This window comes from Mesoplodon densirostris, chromosome 13 (genome assembly GCF_025265405.1).
Source record: "Mesoplodon densirostris isolate mMesDen1 chromosome 13, mMesDen1 primary haplotype, whole genome shotgun sequence".
Classification (NCBI taxonomy): domain Eukaryota; kingdom Metazoa; phylum Chordata; class Mammalia; order Artiodactyla; family Ziphiidae; genus Mesoplodon; species Mesoplodon densirostris.
Window position 1 is genome coordinate 66,364,075 of NC_082673.1, and position 23,491 is coordinate 66,387,565.

The 23,491-nt window shown below is 44.3% G+C and overlaps 1 protein-coding gene across 3 annotated transcripts in view; it reads right to left on the bottom strand.

Moving 5' to 3' along the window:
* Positions 1 to 1,306: 1,306 nt before the first annotated feature.
* SYBU (syntabulin) overlaps positions 1,307 to 23,491 on the bottom strand; it is a 71,145-nt gene continuing 48,960 nt past the window's right edge. For all 3 annotated transcript variants that reach the window (XM_060115794.1, XM_060115793.1, XM_060115795.1), the window contains 4 exons: positions 13,465 to 13,567; positions 6,794 to 6,997; positions 4,951 to 5,100; positions 1,307 to 3,058 (listed from right to left, as the gene is read on the bottom strand). In XM_060115794.1, coding sequence (XP_059971777.1) covers positions 1,963 to 3,058; positions 4,951 to 5,100; positions 6,794 to 6,997; positions 13,465 to 13,567 — 1,553 coding nt within the window. In that variant the 3' untranslated portion in view covers positions 1,307 to 1,962. The remainder of the gene's footprint in view (positions 3,059 to 4,950; positions 5,101 to 6,793; positions 6,998 to 13,464; positions 13,568 to 23,491) is intronic.

Below are 23,491 nucleotides of genomic sequence, written 5' to 3' on the forward strand. Positions count from 1 at the left end.
TCTCTAACCACCCCCGTGCCCCTCACTCTGCTCTAGCTACACTGGTCTCCTTGATGCCCCTCTAACATGTCAAGCCCTTTTCTGCCTCAGGGCCTTTGCCTCTGTTCTTTCTGCAAAATTTTACCCCCCATATCTTCCCACAGCTGGCTCTTTATCATCCGTTAGCACTAATGGTATTTCTTCAGACAGGTGTTCCTTGCCTTTGTCCCCATCAGTCTTGGTCAAAGCACCTCATTCCCTTGGAAGCACTTACCACTATCCAGAATTAATTTGTTCATTTGTTGGCATGTTCTGTGTCTTTCACAGACAGAATATAAGTTCCCTGAAGGCAGAAGCCTTGTCTGTCTCCTTCACTATTGATGACAGGCCTAGCAAAGTGCCTAACATGTGAGCACCCAGTAAGTATTTGTTGGATGAATTCATTCAACAGCTATTTTTAGAACCCCTACAATATGCCACCTACTGTTCTAAGTCCTTGACATTTTTCTGTGAACGAAACGGAACACAGATCTCTGCCCTCAGAGCCCTAGTATTTTAGTGGGGGAGATGGGCAATAAGCAAGACATAGTAAGTGACAATACAGTACGTTTAAAGGTGATAAGTGCTGTGGAAGAAGAGTTTCTGGGTGAAAACTTAGGATATTCCCCAGTCTCTTCCATTTGTGTGTAAAGTGGAAAAGTCATTTGCTTTGCAGACCCTTGAAATCTTGGCTGCTAGAGATGAAAGATGAGATCCTGAGCAATCTCCCTCTTTAAGGCTCAGCTCCCTTATCTGTAGAGTAATACCCATATCACAAGATTGGTGTGAGGAACAAAGTAATACAGATTTAATACTGTCTCATCCCTTCCCAGCCACCCACTCTCACCCTATTATTCCAAGGGGAGGACACATACAGTGCAGCATTTTCTCTCTCTCTGAACCCCCAGCATGCTTTAAAACAAAATCAGCCCAACCTTCCTGAAAATACTCAATATATCCTTACTGAATAAATATGTGGACTAACAAGTGTATGGATAATTTCAGAGCAAACAAACAATCAAAACTACTTGTCTTCAGAAACAATGCTTTTTAAAAGACAGAGCAGGATGTCCTCACCTTTCTTTAATAATTATTTTTCCCTCTTTATCACTTAATTCCATATTTACAGATCCCTACTGTTAAAGATGGAAGGATCTGCTATCCACTTAGTCTTTCTTATCATATGTAAAAGTAAAATCACAGAGATAATTATTTTATAGGAGGATAGAACATTTATTGAAGTGGAAACACTAATCTTTATTTTCATCATGCTGAAGTGTGTGGTTACAAACGATTTTCAATAAAACACTATATATAATAAGCAAAAAATAAGTTAATACCATGTAAACCTTACATATAGTTTCATCAATTAACAGGTTTAAGAACAGACAAGCCATTTAAGACTCTGGAGCTACATCTAGTAGAAAACTGCAAACACTCAAACCTTATCAACTCCAAGTAAGACGCTAAGGAGCTATCAAGACTTCTTCAAACCAATTACACAAATACATTGTTCTTTTTGGTTACAGTCCCCTGCTATGCACAAGACCACTGGAATGCTGTAACAATTACACATTTTAAAACGGCAGAAAGCAAAGCAAGGAGATAACATGCCAGCCTTATAGAAGCTGTCTTGAAAGTGCAAACTTTGCATTTTCTCTACCTGCACCACTAGGATAAGTACGGGTACCTCAGACGACACGGCAGGATCATGAGCATGCTTTCTATATCACACAGGTGGGACATGTACTGGAACCAGGTGTCCATGCCTTCGAAGATACCTCCCGTTTTAAACAGTGAACAGGCTTCAACTAAATATAGTGCAAATCAAATACCGAGGAGCAAAAACGACAGAACGGAGACCGCCACAGGTCGACCCGCTGCTTCTCCACCTGGCATCAGGCCACACGGGACAGACTGGCACACGGAAGTGACATCTTCTCTCTAGGGTTTGATATGACAGGTGGTGCGGCGGAGCGAGTGCAGGGCCACCAGGCAGCAGCCCCGCAGCAAGGCCCCGATGTTGTAGATGGGATCTGTTCCCCCCCTCTGAGTACTGAATGCCCACAGCACGGTGGGGACCACGGGGGCCGCCACGGCCAGGAGATCCACCAGGAAACTGCTGCTCCAGTACCGCCCCACGACGCCCCCGCCGGACAGCGGGACCAGGCCGTTCAGCCTTTCCTCCGCGGAGCCTGCAAAATCCAGCTCTCTCATGAGGCGGTTCCCACGTGCCTCCGGACCCACCTCGGCGGTCGGGGTCTCCACGGGAGACAGGAGGATGGCAGAGTTTGGATTTCTTGGAGTTAAATCGACCACGAGGGCAGAGATGGACTCCAGGAAGCTTTCCATCGAGTCGGCCCTGGACTCATCCTCGGGGGACGTGGAGCTGGAGGGACAGGGGTCCTGGAGCTTGAGCACGTGCCAGATGAGCTCGGAGACGGCAGGGCTGTAGGGCACCACGTCGGTCTGCACGGCCTGCTCCGCCACCGCGCTGCCCTCTTCCTGACCCTCCAACTCGAGGATCTTTGCCCCAGGGCTGGCACGAAGCAGCTCCAGGTCGCCGGCCTCCACGGTGGTGGCTGTCACCAGCTCATCGAACACATCTGTGCCGCGGCCCGCGCTGTGTTCCCCCAGCAGCTCGCTGTTGGCCCCCGCCTCCGTGGCCGGCTCCTCCGGGGTCAGCTGCTCGGCCGTCGGGCCAGAAGCCGTGCTGAGGGCTAAGCCCTTCTCCGGGGAATCACACGGAAAGTCGAGACACAGCTCGTCCCTCAGGGAGCCATTGTGCGCCATCTCCATGCTCTGAAGTAGAGACTCCAGCTTCTTGTTTTGAATGTTTATGTCCACGAAATATTTCTGAATGCCTTTGTCCTTATCGGCCAAGCTGCTCCTCATCGTTTCGATGACCTGTTTGAGCTGTTGAATCTCCTTCCTGGCTTCCTTGAGGGCCAGCTGGGCCTCCACCCGGTGGCACTCTTCCTCAATCCAGTCCTCCCGCATTCGGGCCAGCTGGGACTTCAGCTCCACGATCTCACTCTCCCTAGAGCCAGAGGAGACAAGCCCTGCTCAGAAAAAGGCCAACTGTGAAGCAGGCAGCAAGCAATTCTGGCGCCCGGCCCAGCCCGTGCTCTCCCACCGGAAACATACAGGTTAAATCAGTTTTGAAATTTTATTAGCCCCGAACTGCCCCCTTAACTGTAAAATAGCTAAAATAATAACAGTAACTAGAATCAGAATAAAAAATGCTATTATTGGTTTTTTTTTCTTTTTGAGTGCCCACCATATGTCTGACATTTCACTAAGTACTTTTCAGTCATTATCCTCTATTCGATACAGACACACCTCGTTTTACTGCACTTTGCTTTATCGTGCTTCGCAGATAGTGTCTTTTTTTTTTTTTTTTTTTTTTACAAACTGAAGGTTTGTGGCAACCCTGCTTTGTCAGACGCTGGTTAGCATTTTTTAGCAATTAAGGTATTTTAAAATTAAGGTTTGTGCATTGTTTTTAGATATAATGCTATTGCACCCTTAGTAGACTCTAGTGTAGTGAAATAACTTTTATATGTGATGAGAAGTGAAAAAATTCATATGACTCACTTTGTTGCAATATTTGCTTTATTGCAGTGGTCTGGAACCGAACCTGCAATATCTCTGAGGTAGTCCTGTATTTAATATTGGCAATTGTTTTATGAGAACACACTAGTGTCTCTTCGCCTGCTTTTATCTCCATAGTCTACTCTTTCCTATGTCCACAAAACAATTTGTGGAAGGAAAGTCTGTATCACTTTTAATTACCTATCAAAGGCAGAAGGCAGACTGATAAGCTTTAGCAGTGCAAAACAGTTCTGATCATATACCAATGATAATTTCTTAAAAATTTATTTAAATCATAAAAAGCTACATGTTGCAAGGACTTTGTGAAATGTTGATCATTCTATCTCCTCTCAGGCAAGATGACACTGGATCCATCCTACACTGAAGGGAATCTATTCTATTTTTTTCTAGATCCTTCACAGGACCCTATTTCCAGATATTTGTCAAAAATTTCCTCCTTACATATAATTTCTTCATAGTCCGTGTAAATATATGTCCTCATATTCTCAGTGTTTCTGAAGATCAGGTAGTCAGGATCCTGACATATTTGAAGAGATGCTGTAAGTATTGCTTCTTTAAGTTTAGGCTTGACTCTTCTCCAGTTTCACTGCCTTCCCATACCTCCCTCCCATGACTATTCAAACCGTCCCATAGATTCCTCAAATCATAAACCAAAGACTTCCAGAAAGTAGGGTATGACTCATGTCACCCTTACCCTCAGTTCAAAGCCACTCTGGTCAGAGCTCTGCTTGTCAACTGCAATAAATGACAGGGAAAAACCATCAAGCAGAAACTCTGGCCTGTCCCAAGATGTCAGAAGTCTCTTCTCTCTGGGATAAGATCTCTTAAGCTTGGGCTGTATTTTCTTTTTTTTTTTTAATTACCATAACACTTGGCCTAGAATAATGAACCTCTTCCTTCAGCACAGAAATAGCTTGTAGGAATCACAATGCACAAGGCCATCCACTCTCTCACAGAGATAAACAGGGCTTCACAGGGGCCAACTGTGTGTGACCCATTCTGCTGGAAGTATGGGATTGTTCCTGCAAGTGTTCCAGCCATTTAAAAATAGTCACACACACACACCCGATTTTTCACATCAAAGCTGGACACACCCAGAAAAAGCAGAGGATCCCTTGCAACCCAGGAGGGTTCCCTGGACCCCTGAAACAGCCAAATCACGCAGGATTATAAAATAGCTCCTTTGAGAGAGTGATTTAAGAAATCTGACAAAAATTAAATGAAGTCATTTGTCTTCTTTTCTTGTGTGGGTTCATATTTCATTTTATGGAAAAAGAAAAGGTCCTAAACCATAGCGTGCAAGGAACGTGGATTCACCTCTCATGCAGTCGGCGCTCAGACTCCTTGAGCCTGGTCTTCAGGTGTCTCACTGTAACCTCTTTCTGCTGCAGAGGAGTCAGGTACTGCTCTGGATTTGGGGGTTTGACACCATGATTTTCACCACAGGACATGTACCTTCCAGATCGCCTGAAACAATCGAAGTAACAAAATGTTACTTTTTCTATAAAAAGAAAAGTTAAGGCACAGCTAACAGGTTGAAAAGAAATGGCAGCCATTTGCTGGGACCTTAAACCCCAGCAGCGTGTGACCTCACTTCAGAAGGGGGACAATAATCCACCTGCCAATCTTAGGACTGTTCAAACTGGGAAGATTGGGGGCGGGGTGTTTGTGGAGGGGGCGGGGACAGGCGAGAGGGAGATTTTCTGTGGCCTAGGGATGATCTCATATAAAATAATGCACAATTGTCCACGGGCCTGCCTGGCAGTTCAGAGTAACAGGCTATTATGTTAAAGGACAATGAGTAGGGGCAGGTGGGAGGGCAGCAGGGAGCGAGGTGACCTCGCTTCCACACAATGTGCCACTTGCCTAAAGGTCCCGATTGTTGTTAGTTGAATTCAGATTGTTCTGACATCAGTCCCTGGTGTGAGTGTGCTGACTTGGTGGAAACTTTCCTTCTTCTGCAGGGCAAAAGGCTAGTCCAGTCTCACCAGATAGGTTTTGTAAGAGAGGCGCCCAGTGCTCTTCAAAACTTACTTGCTGGAATCTTGGCCCCTCTTAGGCCTGGCCAAGAGGTGGGTATCTCTGCTGTAAGAGCTGACTAATGAGACCGGGATGCCCAGGAGGAGGAAGACCGGAGGAGGAGGGCTGGCAGCTTCTTCCCGGACTCGGGACCGCATCCAAGCCGCGGCACTAGCCCTGTTCCCCCTGAGCCTGTGTTCCATCCAAGGTGGCCCGAGTCCAGCGTCCAGTTCCCAGCTCTCCTGTCAGGGCCTGTTTGGATGCGCAGTTCCTTTTTTTTCTGCACCCTCATGCCTCCCGGGGACTAATTCATTCCTTGCTTGACCTTCAGATCTCCTTTCAATTTCACTTTTTCAGAAGCCTCCTCTGACCCCTCCAGCCCGAGCTGGAGCCCGGCCCCACCTTTTACATGCACATATAACAACAGGTACTTGTAGAAGAATCCTAATGTGTTTCTGTCATTAGATAACTAATATTTTTCTTCTCCTCTGGGCAGTCAGCAGAGGGACCATCTCGGTTGTTTACTGCTCTATTCCCAGTGCTTTACACAGTACTGGGCACACATGGTGCTCAGTAAACATCTGGTGTTTGAATGAATGAGCAAACACACGAATGGCTCTTCTCTGCTCGGAGGGAAATGCACAGGACCCTCCTACTGCCGCTGTGCCATGTTTTCTGCCTAGCCAGGAACTCCTGGGACTGCGGAACCTTATTAGAAATGAAATTGTGGCTCGTGTCCTTTCTGCAGCAGCCCTTGAAGGATTAGCTGAGCGTGGGAAAGGAAAGAGAAGTGCTGTACGACAGAATAAAGCAGGGGATCAAGAGTTGTATCATTTAGGGCTTCCCTGGTGGCGCAGTGGTTGAGAGTCCGCCTGCCGATGCAGGGGACACGAGTTCATGCCCCGGTCCGGGAAGATCCCACATGCCGCAGAGCGGCTGGGCCCATGAGCCATGGCCGCTGAGCCTGTGCTCCGCAACAGGAGAGGCCACAACAGAGGCCTGCGTACCGCAAAAAAACAAACAAACAAAAAAACAAACAAAAAAAAGAGTTGTGTCATTAAAAAAAAAATTTTTTTTTAAAGAGAAGCTTACCAAGTAGGACAAAGTAAGAGTCATGAATTGGGAGATAGACGGCCCTCACCTCATGACGGGGCTGCAGTCACTTCCCTTGTAGGAGCCGGAGTTGCTGCTACTGGGGGAAGAAGGCGCATAGCTGGGATGGATGTTAACGGGACTCAGCTGATTCCTGCACAGCATGGACAGAAGGTCCTTCTCCCGTGGGGAGGGTGGGCTGTTGCCAGACTTGTACGATGATGCTCCATTGCTCCGCCCGTGGGGACCTCGACTGGGAGGGAAGCATGAAGAATGTTAGAATCCTTGGGGCTGTAGATACCCAAATGCGAACGCTTTGTTCCTTCTTAAAGCTAGTCACCACTGAGGAAATCCAATCTATAGGGCTGGAAAGGGCAACATAATTATTAGAGCATTTGGCTTTATGAGTGGCCTTCTTCCCACCTGCCCGATATTTTCTCTCCTGTGTCACCAGCACAGGCAACCTCTCCCTCTTCTATTCTTTCAAATGGTTTCTGACCACAGATTAAACCCAGCTGCGTGCTAAGAACACAAACCATGTAAAATATTGATTTGGTTTAGTTTCGTTCCAGAGGCCGTTCTGAAGATGTGGCTTTTGTTCCAGTATACCTGTTTCTGCGTAAAAATATTCAGGTTTGCTCATGTTGGGTAAGAAAATTAGGGTGTTTCATTTGGAGGCTGGGGGAGAAGGGGTTTGCCCGAAAGAAGAAGGAAAAAACAGGATAAATATAACCCACATAAATGTATCGTCTATAATTTTAACCACCTATTTTTTTTCTTTCCATCCCCAATGACATAGCACAACCTTTATCATTTAACTGCTTAAAATGTTAGCCCCCCTTTTTTCCCTGCCTCTTGTCTTGCCCCTCCAGCAAGGAGGCCGTCCCTGTGGTGAGAGTGGCTTTTCCAATATGGAATTTGAGTATCACTGGCCTCCTCAAAGCCATTCAGTGATTCCCCGCAGCCTCCAGAATAAAGACCAGACCCCTTAATACAGCTCACAAGGTCTGACCCCACCACCCCATCCAACGCATCCTCTGCTGTTCCTCCCCCTGCATTCCAGGCGAGGTACAGTTTCCTGATGGTCCACGCTCTCCATCATCTTTTTAGTTCTGAACTTATTATTTTCTCTGCCTAGAATTGTTCTTCTGCTCCTACCCTGAGCCTCTGGGTACCTCCTACTTCAAGACTGATGGGAACCTACTCCCAGCAGCCTTCTCTGGACCCCTCACTCCCTCGGCCAGTGTAGGTGCTGTTCGCCGGTGCTTCCCAACACCCTGTGCAGGCTTCACTGTGGAACTTATCACAGTGCATCACCACTGCACGTCTGTCTGTCTTTTCCACTAGGCTAGGGCATCCTGAGGGCAGAAACAGCCTGTGCTTTTACATCCCCATTACCTCCTGGCACATGATAGGTTCTTCCTAAATGACTGCTAAGGGAATAAACTGGGTTGAAGTCCTGGCACTGCCACTTACTAGGAACTTAGGCAAGTAAGCCACTTAATATTGGGGATATATGATAACTTTCACAGAGTTGATGTGCAAATAAATCAAAGAATGGATGTTGAGTACATTGGACAAGCTGTTAAGGGCAATTCAACTGCAGGGTACTGTTTCTGGATAAACTGTTTGAACTTCCCTGTTAATCTAATTCCATGAAATTTGATACCCCGGAGTGTAAGGAAGCATCTAGAGAATGTTGAAATTACTTTAAATAGGGTAGCACGTCTATGTCAGGAATATATCTTGCTGACATTACAAGGAAACCAAAGGGAACAAGATACTTTTCATATAGCAGGACTTATTTTTGTCAATCCCTCTTTGCAATTTTGATTACAACTGTATCCAACGGACACATCTCACTGAGAAACATGAGTGAATGTGAGTATGAGTGTGTGTGGGGGTCTACTTGGCTCCAAAATCACAATTACTTACTTAAAATCGAATACAATTTGAACTAGCAGTCAACCCAGTAAATCACATAAATGAAACATCACCAAATTCTAAAGTTAAAAAGTTCTTTCCTTTTGAAATCATCCACATGGACTCTGACTCCTTTTTTGTGAGAAGAGGACATTTTATATGGAACAGATGGGCTGGTGGCTTTGTGACAAACCAACTTCAGCAGTTCTTTGGTGGGTGTGGGGCAGAAAAGAATATGTACCCTGGCTTGGGTGCGCTTCTCTATGCTTCACTTCTGTTGGCCTGACTATTTCTTAATGTGGCTACGAGAAAGATGGAGAGTCAACCATTACAAGTTAGGAGAAAGAGTAAAAAGCTATCCCTCATGTGGACCTGGGGAATTCTGTTCTGAGTTAACCTTTGCTGAGAACCTTCTGTGACCCAAGCCTTGTTGCAGGTGCTCTATGAACATTGTTTCACTTAATTTTGACCATCATGGCAATAAAGCTTATGGCAATAAAACTGGTACAATGATCATTTCCCTGTTATATTATGTGAAGTACAGGCAGTACGCAGTTATGTGAAATAACTGAGGCTCAGGGGAAAAAAAAAACTGGTTCAAGATCTCACAGCTCAACTGGGATTTAAATCTAGGTCTCAACTCTACAGAAATGTCTCCAGCTTTATACAAATGGAATATAGTGTTTCGATCTTGTAAACAGGTATATTAGGTACTGGCTAGGTATGTGGTTATTACCTGAAGAATTTACCACCAGCTTCTTTAGTTTGGTGCATGCACTAACATGCACGATTAGTGACATACAAATTAAATGAGATGAGGATTCTGTAAGAACTCATCTGCTATACAGAATAGAGCAAAAACTCTTCAAACTGCCAAACATTACTAAGGTATAATTGAGTCTTGAAATATATTTCAGGAAATGAGTTATTAGGCTGTTTGTAATAGCTAACTTTTAAAAAAGAAACTACATGCTTTAAATGATCAGTTCTGTTCCTTACATTTAGTTTAGCTCAAATGCTAACATATGTGGGTACAAACTCATTGTGGATGATAATAAAAAACATTTGCAATGGAGAAGACAGGATTCCATGTTTGTCAAGGCCGTGCACAGGCAAACCTGATGCTACCTTCCTAGCCCTCCCCAAATCCCTTGGTCTGATGGACAAAAAGAATGCAGTCCACAGGGAGGAGACAGAATTCTGGTACCCCGCCCCCTTCCTGCAAATCTGAACCAGTAACTGGAAAGTGAGAGAAAGGGAGAAGTGAAGAAGGGATCCTCAGAAGGCGCCCACGTGACTCTCTATTCTCCAGGCATTGCCCTTTCCTTCAGGTAACATCCTCACCGTCACCGTCACCGTCACCATCACCATCACCATGCTCATCATCACTGCTATGGGCTGAATGGTGTCCTCCCCAAATTCGCAGGTTGGAGCCCTAACCCCCAGTACCTAAGAATGTGACTGTATTTGGAAATGGGGCTTTAAAAAAGGTATTTATGCTAAAATGAGGCCCTTAGGGTGGGCCCTAGTCCCAATTTGACTAGTGCCCTTACAGGAAGAGGAAATTTGGACACAGACAGGCACAGAGAAAAGACTAGGTGAGGAAACAGGGACAAGACAGCCATCTACAAGCCAAGGAGCAAGGCCTCCACAGAAGCCAGTCCTGCTGACACCTTGATCTTGGACCTCTAGCTTCCAGAATTGTGAGAAAGTACATTTCTGTTGTTTAACCCCCCCAGTCCACGGTATTTTGTTATAACAGCCTGAGCAAACTAATACGATCACATTCACCACCACCACCACCATCAGGAGCAACAGCGGCAGCATCTTGCCCATTAGTATTATTTTTATCACTATTGACTAAAACAAGCATGTAACGACTCTTTTCCTGAGTTCTGGGCACTGTGTTAAGCACTCATATCTATCAGTTTATTTAAATCAGTGAGGTAGATGCCATTATTACCCCATTTTCCAGAACAGGAAACTGAGGCTCGGGGCCCTGGGTCTTGCACCTAATAAGCAATGGACGCTGAACTCAAGCCCAGGTCCATCTGACTCCAAATCCTGAGCCTTATTTTTTTCTTCTTCTTACTTCTCTCTGCCTCTGATTAAGATTAGAGTTTTAGCTTTGTTGTTGTTTTTTTTAAATTAATTTATTTTTGGCTGCGTTGGGTCTTCGTTGCTGCGCGCAGGCTTTCTCTAGTTGCAGCGAGCAGGGGCTACTCTTTGTTGTGGTGCGCGGGTCTCTCTTGCAGTGGCTTCTCTTGTTGCAGAGCACGGGCTGTAGGTGTGCAGGTTTCAGTAGTTGTGGCACGCGGACTCTAGAGCGCAGGCTCAGTAGTTGTGGCGCATGGGCTTAGTTGCTCCGCGGCATGTGGGATCTTCTGGACCAGGGCTCGAACCCACGTCCCCTGCATTGACAGGCAGATTTTAACCACTGCGCCACCAGGGAAGCCCTAGGGTTCTAGTTTAAGAAAGAGAATTCCTCAGAAATATCAGCAGAGTTGGCCTTCTCCAGGAAGAGATGGTTTGTAAATCGTTTTTGTTTTTATAATTGCCATCCAAAACATTCTTTCCAACCACCCCTGTCTTTCATTTCCCCCACCCCTTCACCAAATGCTCCCACTAGCTTTCCTCCCAGGATCTAATTCTCCACAAAGAAAATTCATTTATTACAGGAGGAACCAGCCAATTAAAAGGATCATAAGTTATTTTAAAGTTTTGCATGGATACCCGGCCCATCTAGAGGAGCTATCCTCAATGCATGGTCCTGTAGGACACACAGATTACGTGAAACACCTGAGATGTTCCATCCCAGATATCTACTGATGGTGCTCTGTGCCTGGGTCAGATAAAAAAAGTGAACATAATGGATAGAACATTTGCCTATTTCAATTTCCTATTGAGCATATATCTATTATGCATATATTAGTCTATTAAACATATATATGATTTGCACATAATTATATTTAACTACTTTATGTTTAACACATCAATTTTTCATCACTGAGAGAATTCATGGATTCCAGACTAGAATATTTTCTCTAAGTCACTCAGTATAACTGACATTACCTTGGAATTTAACCACAAACACAAATTCCTTTGAAATGCTTAACAAAATTGGCTTGCTCTTCAGGCCTTTTCTTTTTTCTTTTGCCTCTCCGTTCTTTGATGCCTTGTACCATGGGTATGTGCTAATTTCTTGAATGGGTGAGATAAATGGCTTATTCTCAGAGCAAGCCACGTCTGATTTGTACAGAGAATGTTTATAGTTACATCCTGTGATCCCAGAGGCACTTTATTTCCAAAATAAATGGTATTTATCTATTTTGAAGAACAATTGTGCTTCTTCACTGTGGACTTCAGTCTTTAGTTACAAGTTTGTTTGGCTTCAGCTTTAACAATAATACTCTGCACTGGGGATCTCAGGTCCCTTTATAAATATCAGCCGTATCGTCTGCTCACCTAAGAGAAGTGGGAAACATTTGCTTGCTCAGTCCTGGAAATGCAAGCTTTTAGAAACGAAACAACTTTTCTTCAGCAAGGAACCTTAAAAATAATGTGGTCCAATCTCCTTTTTACACTTTTGGACACTGCAGCCCAGGACAGTCAAGTGACAGTCACCCCTGTGTCGTGTGGCTCACTCCATCAGTTTGTTCAGGTCCCTGCCCAGAGCTCACCTCATCACAGAGTCTGCAGGAACCAGCCTATCTAGAATATACCAAACATCCTATTACCCTCCATATCCTTTCCCTGTATTTAAAAAATATATATATATTATTTATATGCATTTATTATCCTTCTTTCTCTACTAGAATGAAAATAGTTTTTCATAAGTTTTGTTTACTGCCTTATCTCTAGAAACCGCCTCACAGTAGATGCTCAATAAATACGTATTGAATGAATAAATGAAGCCACTGACGGCAGCAGAGAATCCTGGGGCTGACCAGCTGTCCCGCCAAACGTGAACAGTGGCTCCCATTTCCCTCACAGTCCTTCTCTCCCCCAGTCCAAACAGCACCAATGGCGAACACCTGCTGATGTCTACTATGCTTCAAGCAATGACCTCACACTTTACCTGAACTAACTAATTTAACCTACCAGGTGGGTATGACTGTAGCCCTATTTTCCAGGTGAGAAAACTGAGGCGTAGAGAAGTTGAGCAACTTGCTCAGGGCCACACAGCCTGTAGATGGTGGAGCTGGCATTCAAACCAAGGTAGCCTGGCTCCAGAGCCCTCACACTTAGCTATTCTATTCTACTGCCTCTTTCGGTGGGTAGGGGGCACCCAGGCCTATGAACTCCATACTTTCTTCACCCCTTCCCCAAGTGAACGTTGGAGGTGGCCAGAGGGTCACTATGCTTCTTTCACAAAGACAAAAAAGGAAGCTCAGCTAGAGGAAAGAAAGGGTGAAGTCAGAGGCTTTACAGCTAAGAGGACAGATTCATGAAGGCGGCACTGTGGGAAGTGGGAGCCGACTAGCCTGGTCCTCAGGTGAGCACACAGGTGGGTGAGGGAAGGAGAGAGCAGGGAGGGAAGGCGCCAGGGCTGCACGAGAGGGCGTCGCGGGCGGAGGAACACAGGGCAACCACGTCGTGACCGAGGTAGGTGAGGTTGGGAAAAGTACCAACTGTGAATCACTGTAAAAGCCAGCCAAACAAAAAGCACTCACTGAATAAGCATAAAATCGGAACGCACAGTAATCCAGGTGGTTCTAGAGAAACATAAAGTACAGGTCAGTCGCCCGTGTAAAGCGTCTTAACAATTACAGAGCAGGAGGCAGGAGGCGGGCCTACTTGCGTGAGAAAGAGGACCGCTTGCTTCCCGCAGCAGACATGTGGACCTCAGGAGCCGAGATGCTGCCCGTGCTGCTCGAGGAGCTAAAATCGGCTTCGCTACCTGAAAAACAAAGGGGGAGAGAAGCATGAAGGAAATGAAACCCGAGAACACGCTGGCCAGTTCCCTGCCCTCCGACGGCCCTGGCTCCCCGCGTTTGCACACGGACTCAGCAAGTGGCCGGGTTCCAGCGCTCCCAGGCTCCCAGCGTTTTCCGCAAAGCAGACGAGAGAAGGCGCAGGCATGAGGGCGTCGTTTCATAAGCACAGCTTGGGAGCACAGTGAGGCAGGTTTCATAGATGCCGGCTTCCTGCAGAGGAGCAGCGGTGACCCGGGTCCGGCCCCAGTGCCCGCCTCTCCCTGCGCGCCAGCACTGCCGGGGACATCAAGGTGCCGGCCCCAACGTTCAGCAGAATGAAAAGCCTGCTCGTCACCCCCAAAGAAGTTTTTCCCAGAGAGTTTATCTTTAGGCTTTGTAGTCGTCTAGCCGTACTTGACTTTGGCACGTTAGGGTCTGGAGATAAGCAACCGCCTAGAAGCTGTCATGGGGAAAGCCTGGGCTCCAGATAACTGCTCCAACCGGCACTATCTGATTATCCACCTTCTCTGGCTGCAGCTGCAGTTTTTCTATGAAGAACAGAACCTTAACAAATAGCAGGAACTGAACTTTTCCAAAGAGAGTGAAAAAAGTTCACAGTGACAGTGACAGAAGCTGTGAATGAAATTGAAATTTGAATAGTTTTGGGGGTGAGTGGTGGGGTTTATTAGTTTACAAACATCACGTTACATTTGAGCACAGACTAGAGTTCAGTGTGTAATTGGAAACATGCTGTGTGGTAGAATAACTAATATAAATTCATTTTTAACAAAAAGAATACATAGTTCTGAAATAGTAATAATGAAAACATTCCATGGATTGCCTGGGGAAGTGCAGGGGCATGGAAGAGGTAACAGAACAAGAGGAGGAAGAGAACCAGGATTTTTTTTTTTTAAAGAAGAAATTCCAGATGTTTTTGGAAAAATCAATCTGATAGGTACACAATTTTATTTGACCTTGCTTCTCAACTCGTATGCCACAATTTGTGACTCTTCTGGTCTAAAACCCAGAGCCAGATCACATTTCTGAGTTGAGGAAAATATGAATAATCTAAATCCCTTGCATTTCTAACAAGCAGTGATCAGTAATCATCATTTATTGATAACCACAAGTCTTTATTGAGAGCACACTAGGTTCCAGGCCCTGTTCAAAGTTCTTTCCATACTTATCTGTTAATCTTGACAGCTTGGTAAGGCAGGTATTAATCTCACTCTTCTACTATTGAGGAAACCAAAGCTGATTTATTTGTCCAAGACTTGTGGGTGACGAATCCTGTCCAGGACCAAATCCCATCATACCCCTGTGATAACATGTCCTCAGGAAGGCAGTGGTTAGAAGCATGGGCAGAAGAGGTTCCTCCATAAACTGCCATCTCCCCCACAGTCAAGATGAGCCATAGGGACAAGATGCAGCCAGACCAGCCCACTGGTGGACAGGTGCTCTCACTAATGGGGTGTTTTAGTGTTGCTGGAGGGGTACGTCAATGACAGCAAAGCAAAGAGAGAGAAAAATCCCTTCCCTGGTTTCTAGGACCTCTCAGGAAGGTCAGCCTCTTCTGGGAAATAGATCAAGAAAGACCCCTTAGTGCAGATGACAGCAGTGAATCCCAACTCCCGCAGAATTCTGGGAGGATTAAGGTAGCAATTTATCAGAACTGGGACTGGCTATTCCTTCTGGATTTCAGAGACTTTGTCTAACGATGTAATGAACTCCCAGACGCTCCCTGAACCTAATTAGCTGCCTCTGGGTACTGTGTTGGCTAACCTGTAGTATTTAACAGTCTCAAGGACTCATGATTGGTAGTGCTGTCCAGGAACACACCAGTCCTGACAGCCTAATTCAACCAGACTTGTCTGCTAGTACATTACCGCGTTGGTAATTAAATGATAAAGATGGACAGTTTTCAAAAATAGATCCTATGTTTGCAGCCACCAGGTGTAAGATACTATTTTCTAATGTAAAATTATTACTCCGAAACACCCAATTTTCACTCTTTAAAAGGTTTGCAAAAATCCATCAATTACAATTTAACTGCCTGCATGAAAACGGAAGTTCTAGAACAGAAACAGACAATTGCTGAAAAGCCATTGTTACCCCACGATGCCTCTGATCTGCAGTAATTATGTACCCTGAACTGAAGGGACAACTTTGTTCTAAACTTTATTGCTCCTGGCACTCACTAGATTGACTCTTTACTGTTTGAGTACTATGATAGTGAAACATGTATATGCTACTTAACTATTTCTGTTTATGATTTTTAAAAATATAAACTATTTCCAGTTTGCTTATTGCCATGTAAAGTCCATGCACTCTTTTTTTTTCTTTTAAATTCATTCTCTCTTGAATTTTTTTGTTTTCTTTGCTCTGAAGTCTTTTTTTAAAATTATTAATTAATTTATTTTTTTTGCTGTGTTGGGTCTTGGTTTCTGTGCAAGGGCTTTCTCTAGTTACGGCGAGCGGGGGCCACTCTTCATCGCGGTGCGCAGGCCTCTCACTATTGCAGCCTCTCTTGTTGTGGAGCACAGGCTCCAGACGCGCAGGCTCAGTAGTTGTGGCTCACGGGCCTAGTTGCTCCGCGGCATGTGGGATCCTCCCAGACCAGGGCTCGAACCCGTGTCCCCTGCATTAGCAGGCAGATTCTCAACCACTGCGCCACCAGGGAAGCCCCCATGCACTCTTTTTAAGGGATACACAGAAAAGTCAGTTTTACTGTGTGATCTGAATATATTCTCCCCATTTACTAAGAAAACTCAGAAGAAGGCTGGAGGCCTGAAAACCTCTTATTTGTCTATTACCTGGCAACAAAGACACCGGGAAGGAGAGACCCTCCTTAATGCATTTCCTTTAAAAAGTGTATGCAACTAGGTGATTGTCATGGGTGCAACTAGGTGATTGTCATGGGTGCAACTAGGTGACTGTCATGGGTGCAACTAGGTGATTGTCATGGGTGCAGTATGTAGTTCAGTGCTCTTTTGGGTTACTAGAATCATACAAAGAGTTCCTAACCTAAAAACATAGGCCCTGAGTCAGACAGCCCAGGTTCAAGCCCCACCTCTACTACTTGCTAGATGGAAGACATAGGCACATTACTTCACCTCCCTCTGCCTCAATTTCTTAATCTGTGAAATGGAGATTGATGATCATAGCACCTGCCTCGTAGGGTTATTGTAAGCAATGAATATCTATCTGCCATCTTAGAAAAACACCTGATCTATTGTAAGCTCTCAATAAATGTTAGCTGTTATTATTATTCTGCAGGGGCTAAAAAGACAACTTTTATTATACTATACGTCTTCTTTGTGGAAAATTTAGAAAACAGCAACGATGCAGAGGGAAAAGTATAGTCTATAATTCCATCACCAAAAAATAACCTTTTGGCATGTAACTATTCAGCATTCATACTTAATACATTATTATGCAACCTAATTGTTTTTCTTTTAATATGTGAATATCTTTAAAACATGGCACATTTGTTTTATTAAATCAATGAATATGTAGGCTATGTCCAATTTTTCTATCACTAGAAGCAAAAACTATGTGCCAGAAACCATCCTGAGCATCTTTTACATATTCATTTATTTCTCCTGACAGGACAGACCCTATGAGGTAGGGACAGCTAAGGCAGAGAAGTTGAGTGACACTCACCAGGTGACACAACTAATAAGAAGTAGAGCCAAGAGGGAAACCAGGCCATCTGACCCCAGAGTCCATGCTCTTTTTTTTTTTTAATTATATCTTTTTTTTAAAGTTAATTACTTATTTTTGGCTGTGTTGGGTCTTCATTGGTGCGCGTGGGCTTTCTCTAGTTGTGGTGAGCAGGGGCTACTCTTCATTGAGGTTCATGGGCTTTTCATTGCGGTGGCTTCTCTTGTTGTGGAGCACAGGCTCTAGGTGCACAGGCTTCAGTAGTTGTGGCACGTGGGCTCTAGAGCGCAGGCTCAGTAGTTGTGGCGCATGGGCTTAGTTGCTCCGCAGCATGTGGGATCTTCCCGGACCAGGGCTCGAACCTGTGTCCCCTGCATTGGCAGGCAGATACTTAACCACTGCGCCACCAGGGAAGCCCAGGGTCCATGCTCTTAAACACGGGCTTAATGGCTATCCTTGGGCATACAAATTTACATCCTTGTTTGATTATTTCCTTAGAATAAATTCCTAAAAGTAGAATATTTAAGCCATAGTATATACTCATTTTAAGACTTTTAGTATATATTCCATAGGGATTTTTTGGACGGCATTAGCCAAAAGCAGTTTTGGTGGACAAGGAAGTGTTTGCCCCCATCTGCCCGTGTGTAGACACCTGATTGGTAAATCTCTGATGCCACAGGGAATACTTCGACAAAGCACAGGAAACAGTATTTGGCCATTGAAGAGCTGTGCTTGAAAAGCTGAAGGGAATTTAAAAATATGCATATCCAAGTCGTCCTCATCAATACTGTCTCCGATCAGCTGCTGGGGTTGGCGGAGCAGGGCTCCAGGACTAAACAGGGAGGATGCACTTGATGACCTTTAAGATAGTTGTGATGCCAACGTCCTGGTGATTACACACCCTGCAGCGGGCTTTCCAACTATCAGGGAGCTATGTTTTTTGTTCAGTAGTCCTGCTGGATCCTCTTGAGAGGCTTTACTTTTATTCATAACCTTAGGGTAATAAGCATTCTGTGCATGTGATGGTAAGGCCGGGAATTAGAGAAGGAAGGGTAAATGGAAACAAAAAGAATATGGGCAAAAACTGATAACTAGATGTATTTTTTTAAAACACTGCCTGTGATTCAGTCTCTTAGGACGTTATTATTTTTGCCTCCTTTCAGGAGACTGTGGATTCCTCATACATCAGAACATCACAGGCCTCTGAGAACAGAGCCATCCTGACGTCTACGAAGCTGTATTAAGCCATCCTAAACCACTGCTTTAAGCAGCCCCAAACCTTCCTTTATCCTCTGTCACCACAAAGCTATCAAATTAATTCAGGTTGGCCACCTATATCCCCACCTCAAATAGAAGCAGCAAATTAAAACAAAAACAAAACAAAACAGTCCCCCATCAATTCATCCTCCCATCCCCCGTCCCCCCACACAGATACACAGATCTTTTATTTAAAGGTCTCTAGAGAGGAGAGAGAAGCCATTGTCACTGCAACCAAGCAGCACTATGAAGGAACAGCTGGAGCAGTGGACACATGTAATCACAGCAGGAGCTACTCTGAGTATGTTCAGTAGCACTGACTCTTAGCTGCAGAGCTTTGCGGGCCCAGCAAAGGAATCCAAAAAATGCTTCACAGCCTAAAGAGGATTTTTGTTTTAGCTTTTGCAAACTATTCCCAGAACCCCCATAGGTGTTTATCTCAGAAAAAAACATATATATATATATGTTTTCTTGCATATCAGGACATGTCTTTCTGAAAAATTGTAAATACCATTTCCATTTTATCATAATTTCAGAAAAGATTTATCTTCATTCTGATTGATGTCCGTATGGAGCTGCCATCCAGTTAAAAGCATATATGTAAACATTTAAAAACAGACGTTCAGGGACTTCCCTGGTGGTCCAGTGGTTAAGGCTCCACACTCCCAATGCAGGGGGCCTGGGTTCCATCCCTGGTCAGGGAATTAGATCCCACATGCTGTAACTAAAGATCCCACGTGCTGCAATGAAGACTCCACGAGCTGCAACTAAGACCTGGAGCAGCCAAGTAAATAAATAAATATTAAACAGAAAAAGCTCAGCCCTCACCAGGTGGTGGTAGTTGTTTAAATAAGTAAGTAAGTAAATAAATAAAAACAGAAGTTCAAATTTAAAGTATGTAGAAGTGAATAATTCTGTACTGATAAATCTAACTATAAACATAAATCTAACCACATAAAAATAAAATAGCAGTCAAAGTCAAAGACAAATAAACTGAAAGAAAATATTTATAACATATTTGTAGACAAAAGGCTAATTTCCTTAATTTACCAAAAGCTCAAACTGAGGCAGGAAGCAGATGGGCCCCCAGGGCACATGGTTTGACTTCATTTCTTGTGGACTGATACGCCGCCGAGATGGGAATAAGAGGACAATTGAGAGAGGAGACTGGGCCCTGCCCAGATAGAAGATAAGAGACCACACAGTCCTCATTTTCAAAGTCAGGAGACCTCCCTGACTACACATGTGCAGAAAGGCTCCTTGGAGGTCAAAAGGGGAGGGATGCCAACCTACCCATAGATCTCTTCGGTAGAATCCATCTTGGCTAAGAGATGCGCGCACACAACTGAGAAAATCCTGAGATATACCAGATACGGACTTTGAACCAGGCAGATCAAAATGATTGGTCAAAGGAAACCCGGGAGAAATGCCCCATAAAAGTGATTCAAACTGCCATGAGGGCACGACTCTCTCTCTGAGCCCGCCTGTGTGTCTATCCACACATAACTGCACTTCTTTTTTCTCCTAATAAATACTTCACTTGTTTCACTACTTTCTGTCTGTGGGAATTCCTTTTCTGCAAAGCCATAGGGCCAGGGCCTTGTCACTGACCACTCGTCTAGTGGCTAGGATTTGGTGCTCTCACCATTGTGGCCTGACCTCAATCACTGGCTGGGAACTGAAACCCTGCTTCAAGCCACTGCAGGCCCAGGCCACCCAAAATCATATTAAATCAGCAAAAAAAAAAAAAAAAAAAAAAAAAAAAACCCAAAACCCCACAGAAAAATGGGCAAAGGACATGAACAGGCAGATGGCAAAGAAAGAAAAATAAACAACCAATATACCTGAAAAGCCATACAACCTCACTTATAAAATTAAAAATGTAAATGAAAAAAAGATTTTTTCCATCAGACTGGCAAAAAAAGAAAATCAAAGTTTGATAACACTGGTCTGTTAAGGGTTTGGGGCAAAACACTGATAAGATTTAACGAGAGTGTGAATTGGTGCAATGTACATAAACAAGGAAACTACTGCTAGGAACTTATCCTGCACATAAGCATTCAAAAAGACAAGTAAATTGTCCTTCAATACTGACTGGTTAAGTCAGGTGGTATAGCAACCTAAGAGAATACTCTGCAATCATGAAAAGGGGTGACATGAACCTGTGTGTGCTGAAGTGAAAAGATCCGGAAGACCTGTTTTTTATTAGACAAGAAAAACAAGATGCATAGGAGTGGGTGTGGCATGCTTGCTCTGTGTAAACAATTCTTTAAATAATATATAACTTGCTACATGCATAGAACATTTTTCTTGAGGGACAAAATAGAGATTTGTTAATAATGGTTTCCCTTGAAAATAGGACAGTGAGGATATAAAGAGACTCTTATTTTCATTTTATAACTTCCTGAGCCATTTGGCTTTTCTAACCATGTGCTTATATTACCCTTGTTATAAAAATTATAAATAGGGGTACAGTGCAATTATGGACAATTGATTTTTTTTCTTTTTTCCTTAAAAAAATCTAAAATTTTTAAAGGAAAATCATTATATAATAAAAGTAATCATGGACTTCCCTGGTGGTGCAGTGGTTAAGAATCCGCCTGCCAATGCAGGGGACATGGGTTTGATCTCTGGTCTGGGAAGATCCCACTTGCCGTGGAGCAACTAAGCCTGTGCGTCACAACTACTGATGCCTGTGCGTCACAACTACTGAAGCCTGTGCGCCACAACTACTGAAGCCTGTGCACCTAAAGTCCACGCTCTGCAACAAAAGAAACCATCGCAATGAGAAGCCTGTGCACCACAAGGAAGAGGAGCCCCTGCTCACCACAACTAGAGAAAGCCCACGTGCAGCAACAAACACCCAACACAGCCAAAAATAAATAAATTTTAAAAATAAAAATAAAATAATCACATCATATAGTGCAGTATTAAGAGGGCTTTGGAGTCAAGCCACTTGGGTTTGAATCATAGCTCTTCTACTAACTCTCTGGAGCTTTGAGCAAGTTGTTTACCCTCTCCCTGCCTCAGTTTCTTCATCTGTAAAATAGGGATGAAGATATTAATAGTGGGTATTGCTAAGGGATTGTGGGGATTAGGTGAAACATACAAAGAAATTAGAACAGTGTCTGGCACATAGCAAGCACTCAATATATGTTAGCTTTTATTATTTCTAACTAGCATTACTGGTACAGTGGCTTGAGGTCCAGAAGCCCTTTCCCTTAAAAAGCCCCACAATAGGACATGCCTTATCTCACTCAAGTCAGGCATTTTTATAGTCACTCTTTACAAAAGATGGTCTTCCCTCAGTGGAGAGCATGTTTGTATTTTTAACCGTGTGTGTGTGTGTGTGTGTGTGTGTACATAATAGAGTATGTATAAAGATCCATGGTTCTAAAACAAACTCCCCATGGATGCCTCCAAATATCTCTAGAGTTTCCCCTGGGTTAATGCACACAGGTTTGCAGCTCAAGTCTTGACAAGGCCAGTCCCCGGAGAAAGGGAGAGAGGGAGCATGGAAGAGGAGACACAAGAGGGCCGAAAGGTCAAAGACAGCTCCATCATGGTCACTCCTTTATCTTGGCCTGGCTCAGCCACCTGTCCTTGGCAGAAATACAGACAGTCTACCTGCCGACCAAGAAAAGTAGATGAAAGAACTGATACGCAAAGAGGGTGTAAAGAAACTTCAAGAGGGAAGGAGGAAGTGAATGTTTCTGAGCAAGGCAAAAGCCTATTAATCTCCCTCAGGGACTCAGGATCTAACTAGTCTCCTCTGCCTCACTCCCCAGGAAAATTAAGACTGCACTGGCCAACCTCAGCAGAGTACAGGAAGGGAGAATGGGTGCTGTTTGGCTTCATGAATGACCACCCAGCTTCCCTGGGCCTCCTCTCGTCGTTAGTAATAAATAAATAAGCGACCGTGTCAATTCACCAGAGATGGCCAAGAGGGGACGCTAGAGAAGAGATCCATCAATTCAACCCAAGGCCCATCAGATCTTCTGGGGTCCTCCAGCACCGCTGCCAGGCACAACTCAGCATCACCAGAAGGGGGCGCCAGCCTGCAAGTTCACACACCAACAAGCTCTACCCAAAGAAGGCTCTACAAAGCCTGGCTACACCTCTCACTATCTATGTGTTCCTGGCCAAGTGTTTTTAACCTCTCTAACCCTTAGTTTCCTTATTTATGTATATACATACATATATGTATGTATATATATATATATATATATATATATATATTAAGGTTAATTTATTGTTTAACAAAAATTTATTGAGCATCTGCCATGTGCCATGCGTCAGGCCCTGCTCTAGGTGGGTGATTCCTACCTTGTTGATTTGTTGTGAAGTTGAAATGAATGGGAAGTGAAATGCATGGAAAGTGTTTGACATGCTCATAAATATTAATCTTATAATTATTATTAATAATGCAATGATTTCTAAACCTTACTATGCATAAGGGTCACTTGGGAAGTTGAATAATAGTGCAGATTTCTGGGCAACACGCACAGAAATTCCACTTCAGAAGGTCGGGGGAACCCAGGAATCTGCATTTTACATAATTACTATAGATGATTTTGCAGCAGATGGTCATGGACATACTGTGTCCAGTCCAGCCAAACTGCAAGAGCTTTCTTCGATGGGAAGTGGAAGGTGAGTGAGCAGAAGTTAAGGTGGCCAGGCTGCCAACACGAGTTCATTCATTCAAGGGCGAGGCACACAGGAGAGAAGAGTCGAACTTACAGACTGATCTGGTCCCTCACAGCTCTCCAGAAGCCCCTTCCTGGGCTAAACGCATTTTCAGAGGATTGGAAGGGAAGCGGGGACATACAGAAGGTACCAGTTCCAGCCAAACTCAAGTGCACACATGTTCGTTTGTAAAGCTAGTAGGATACTTAGCAGTTGGTCTATGGTTTGAAATCCTCATAATCCTGTTTTAAAGAGGAAGGACCGAGCAGTTTGGACTTGGGGGTGTCAAACATCATTCAGCG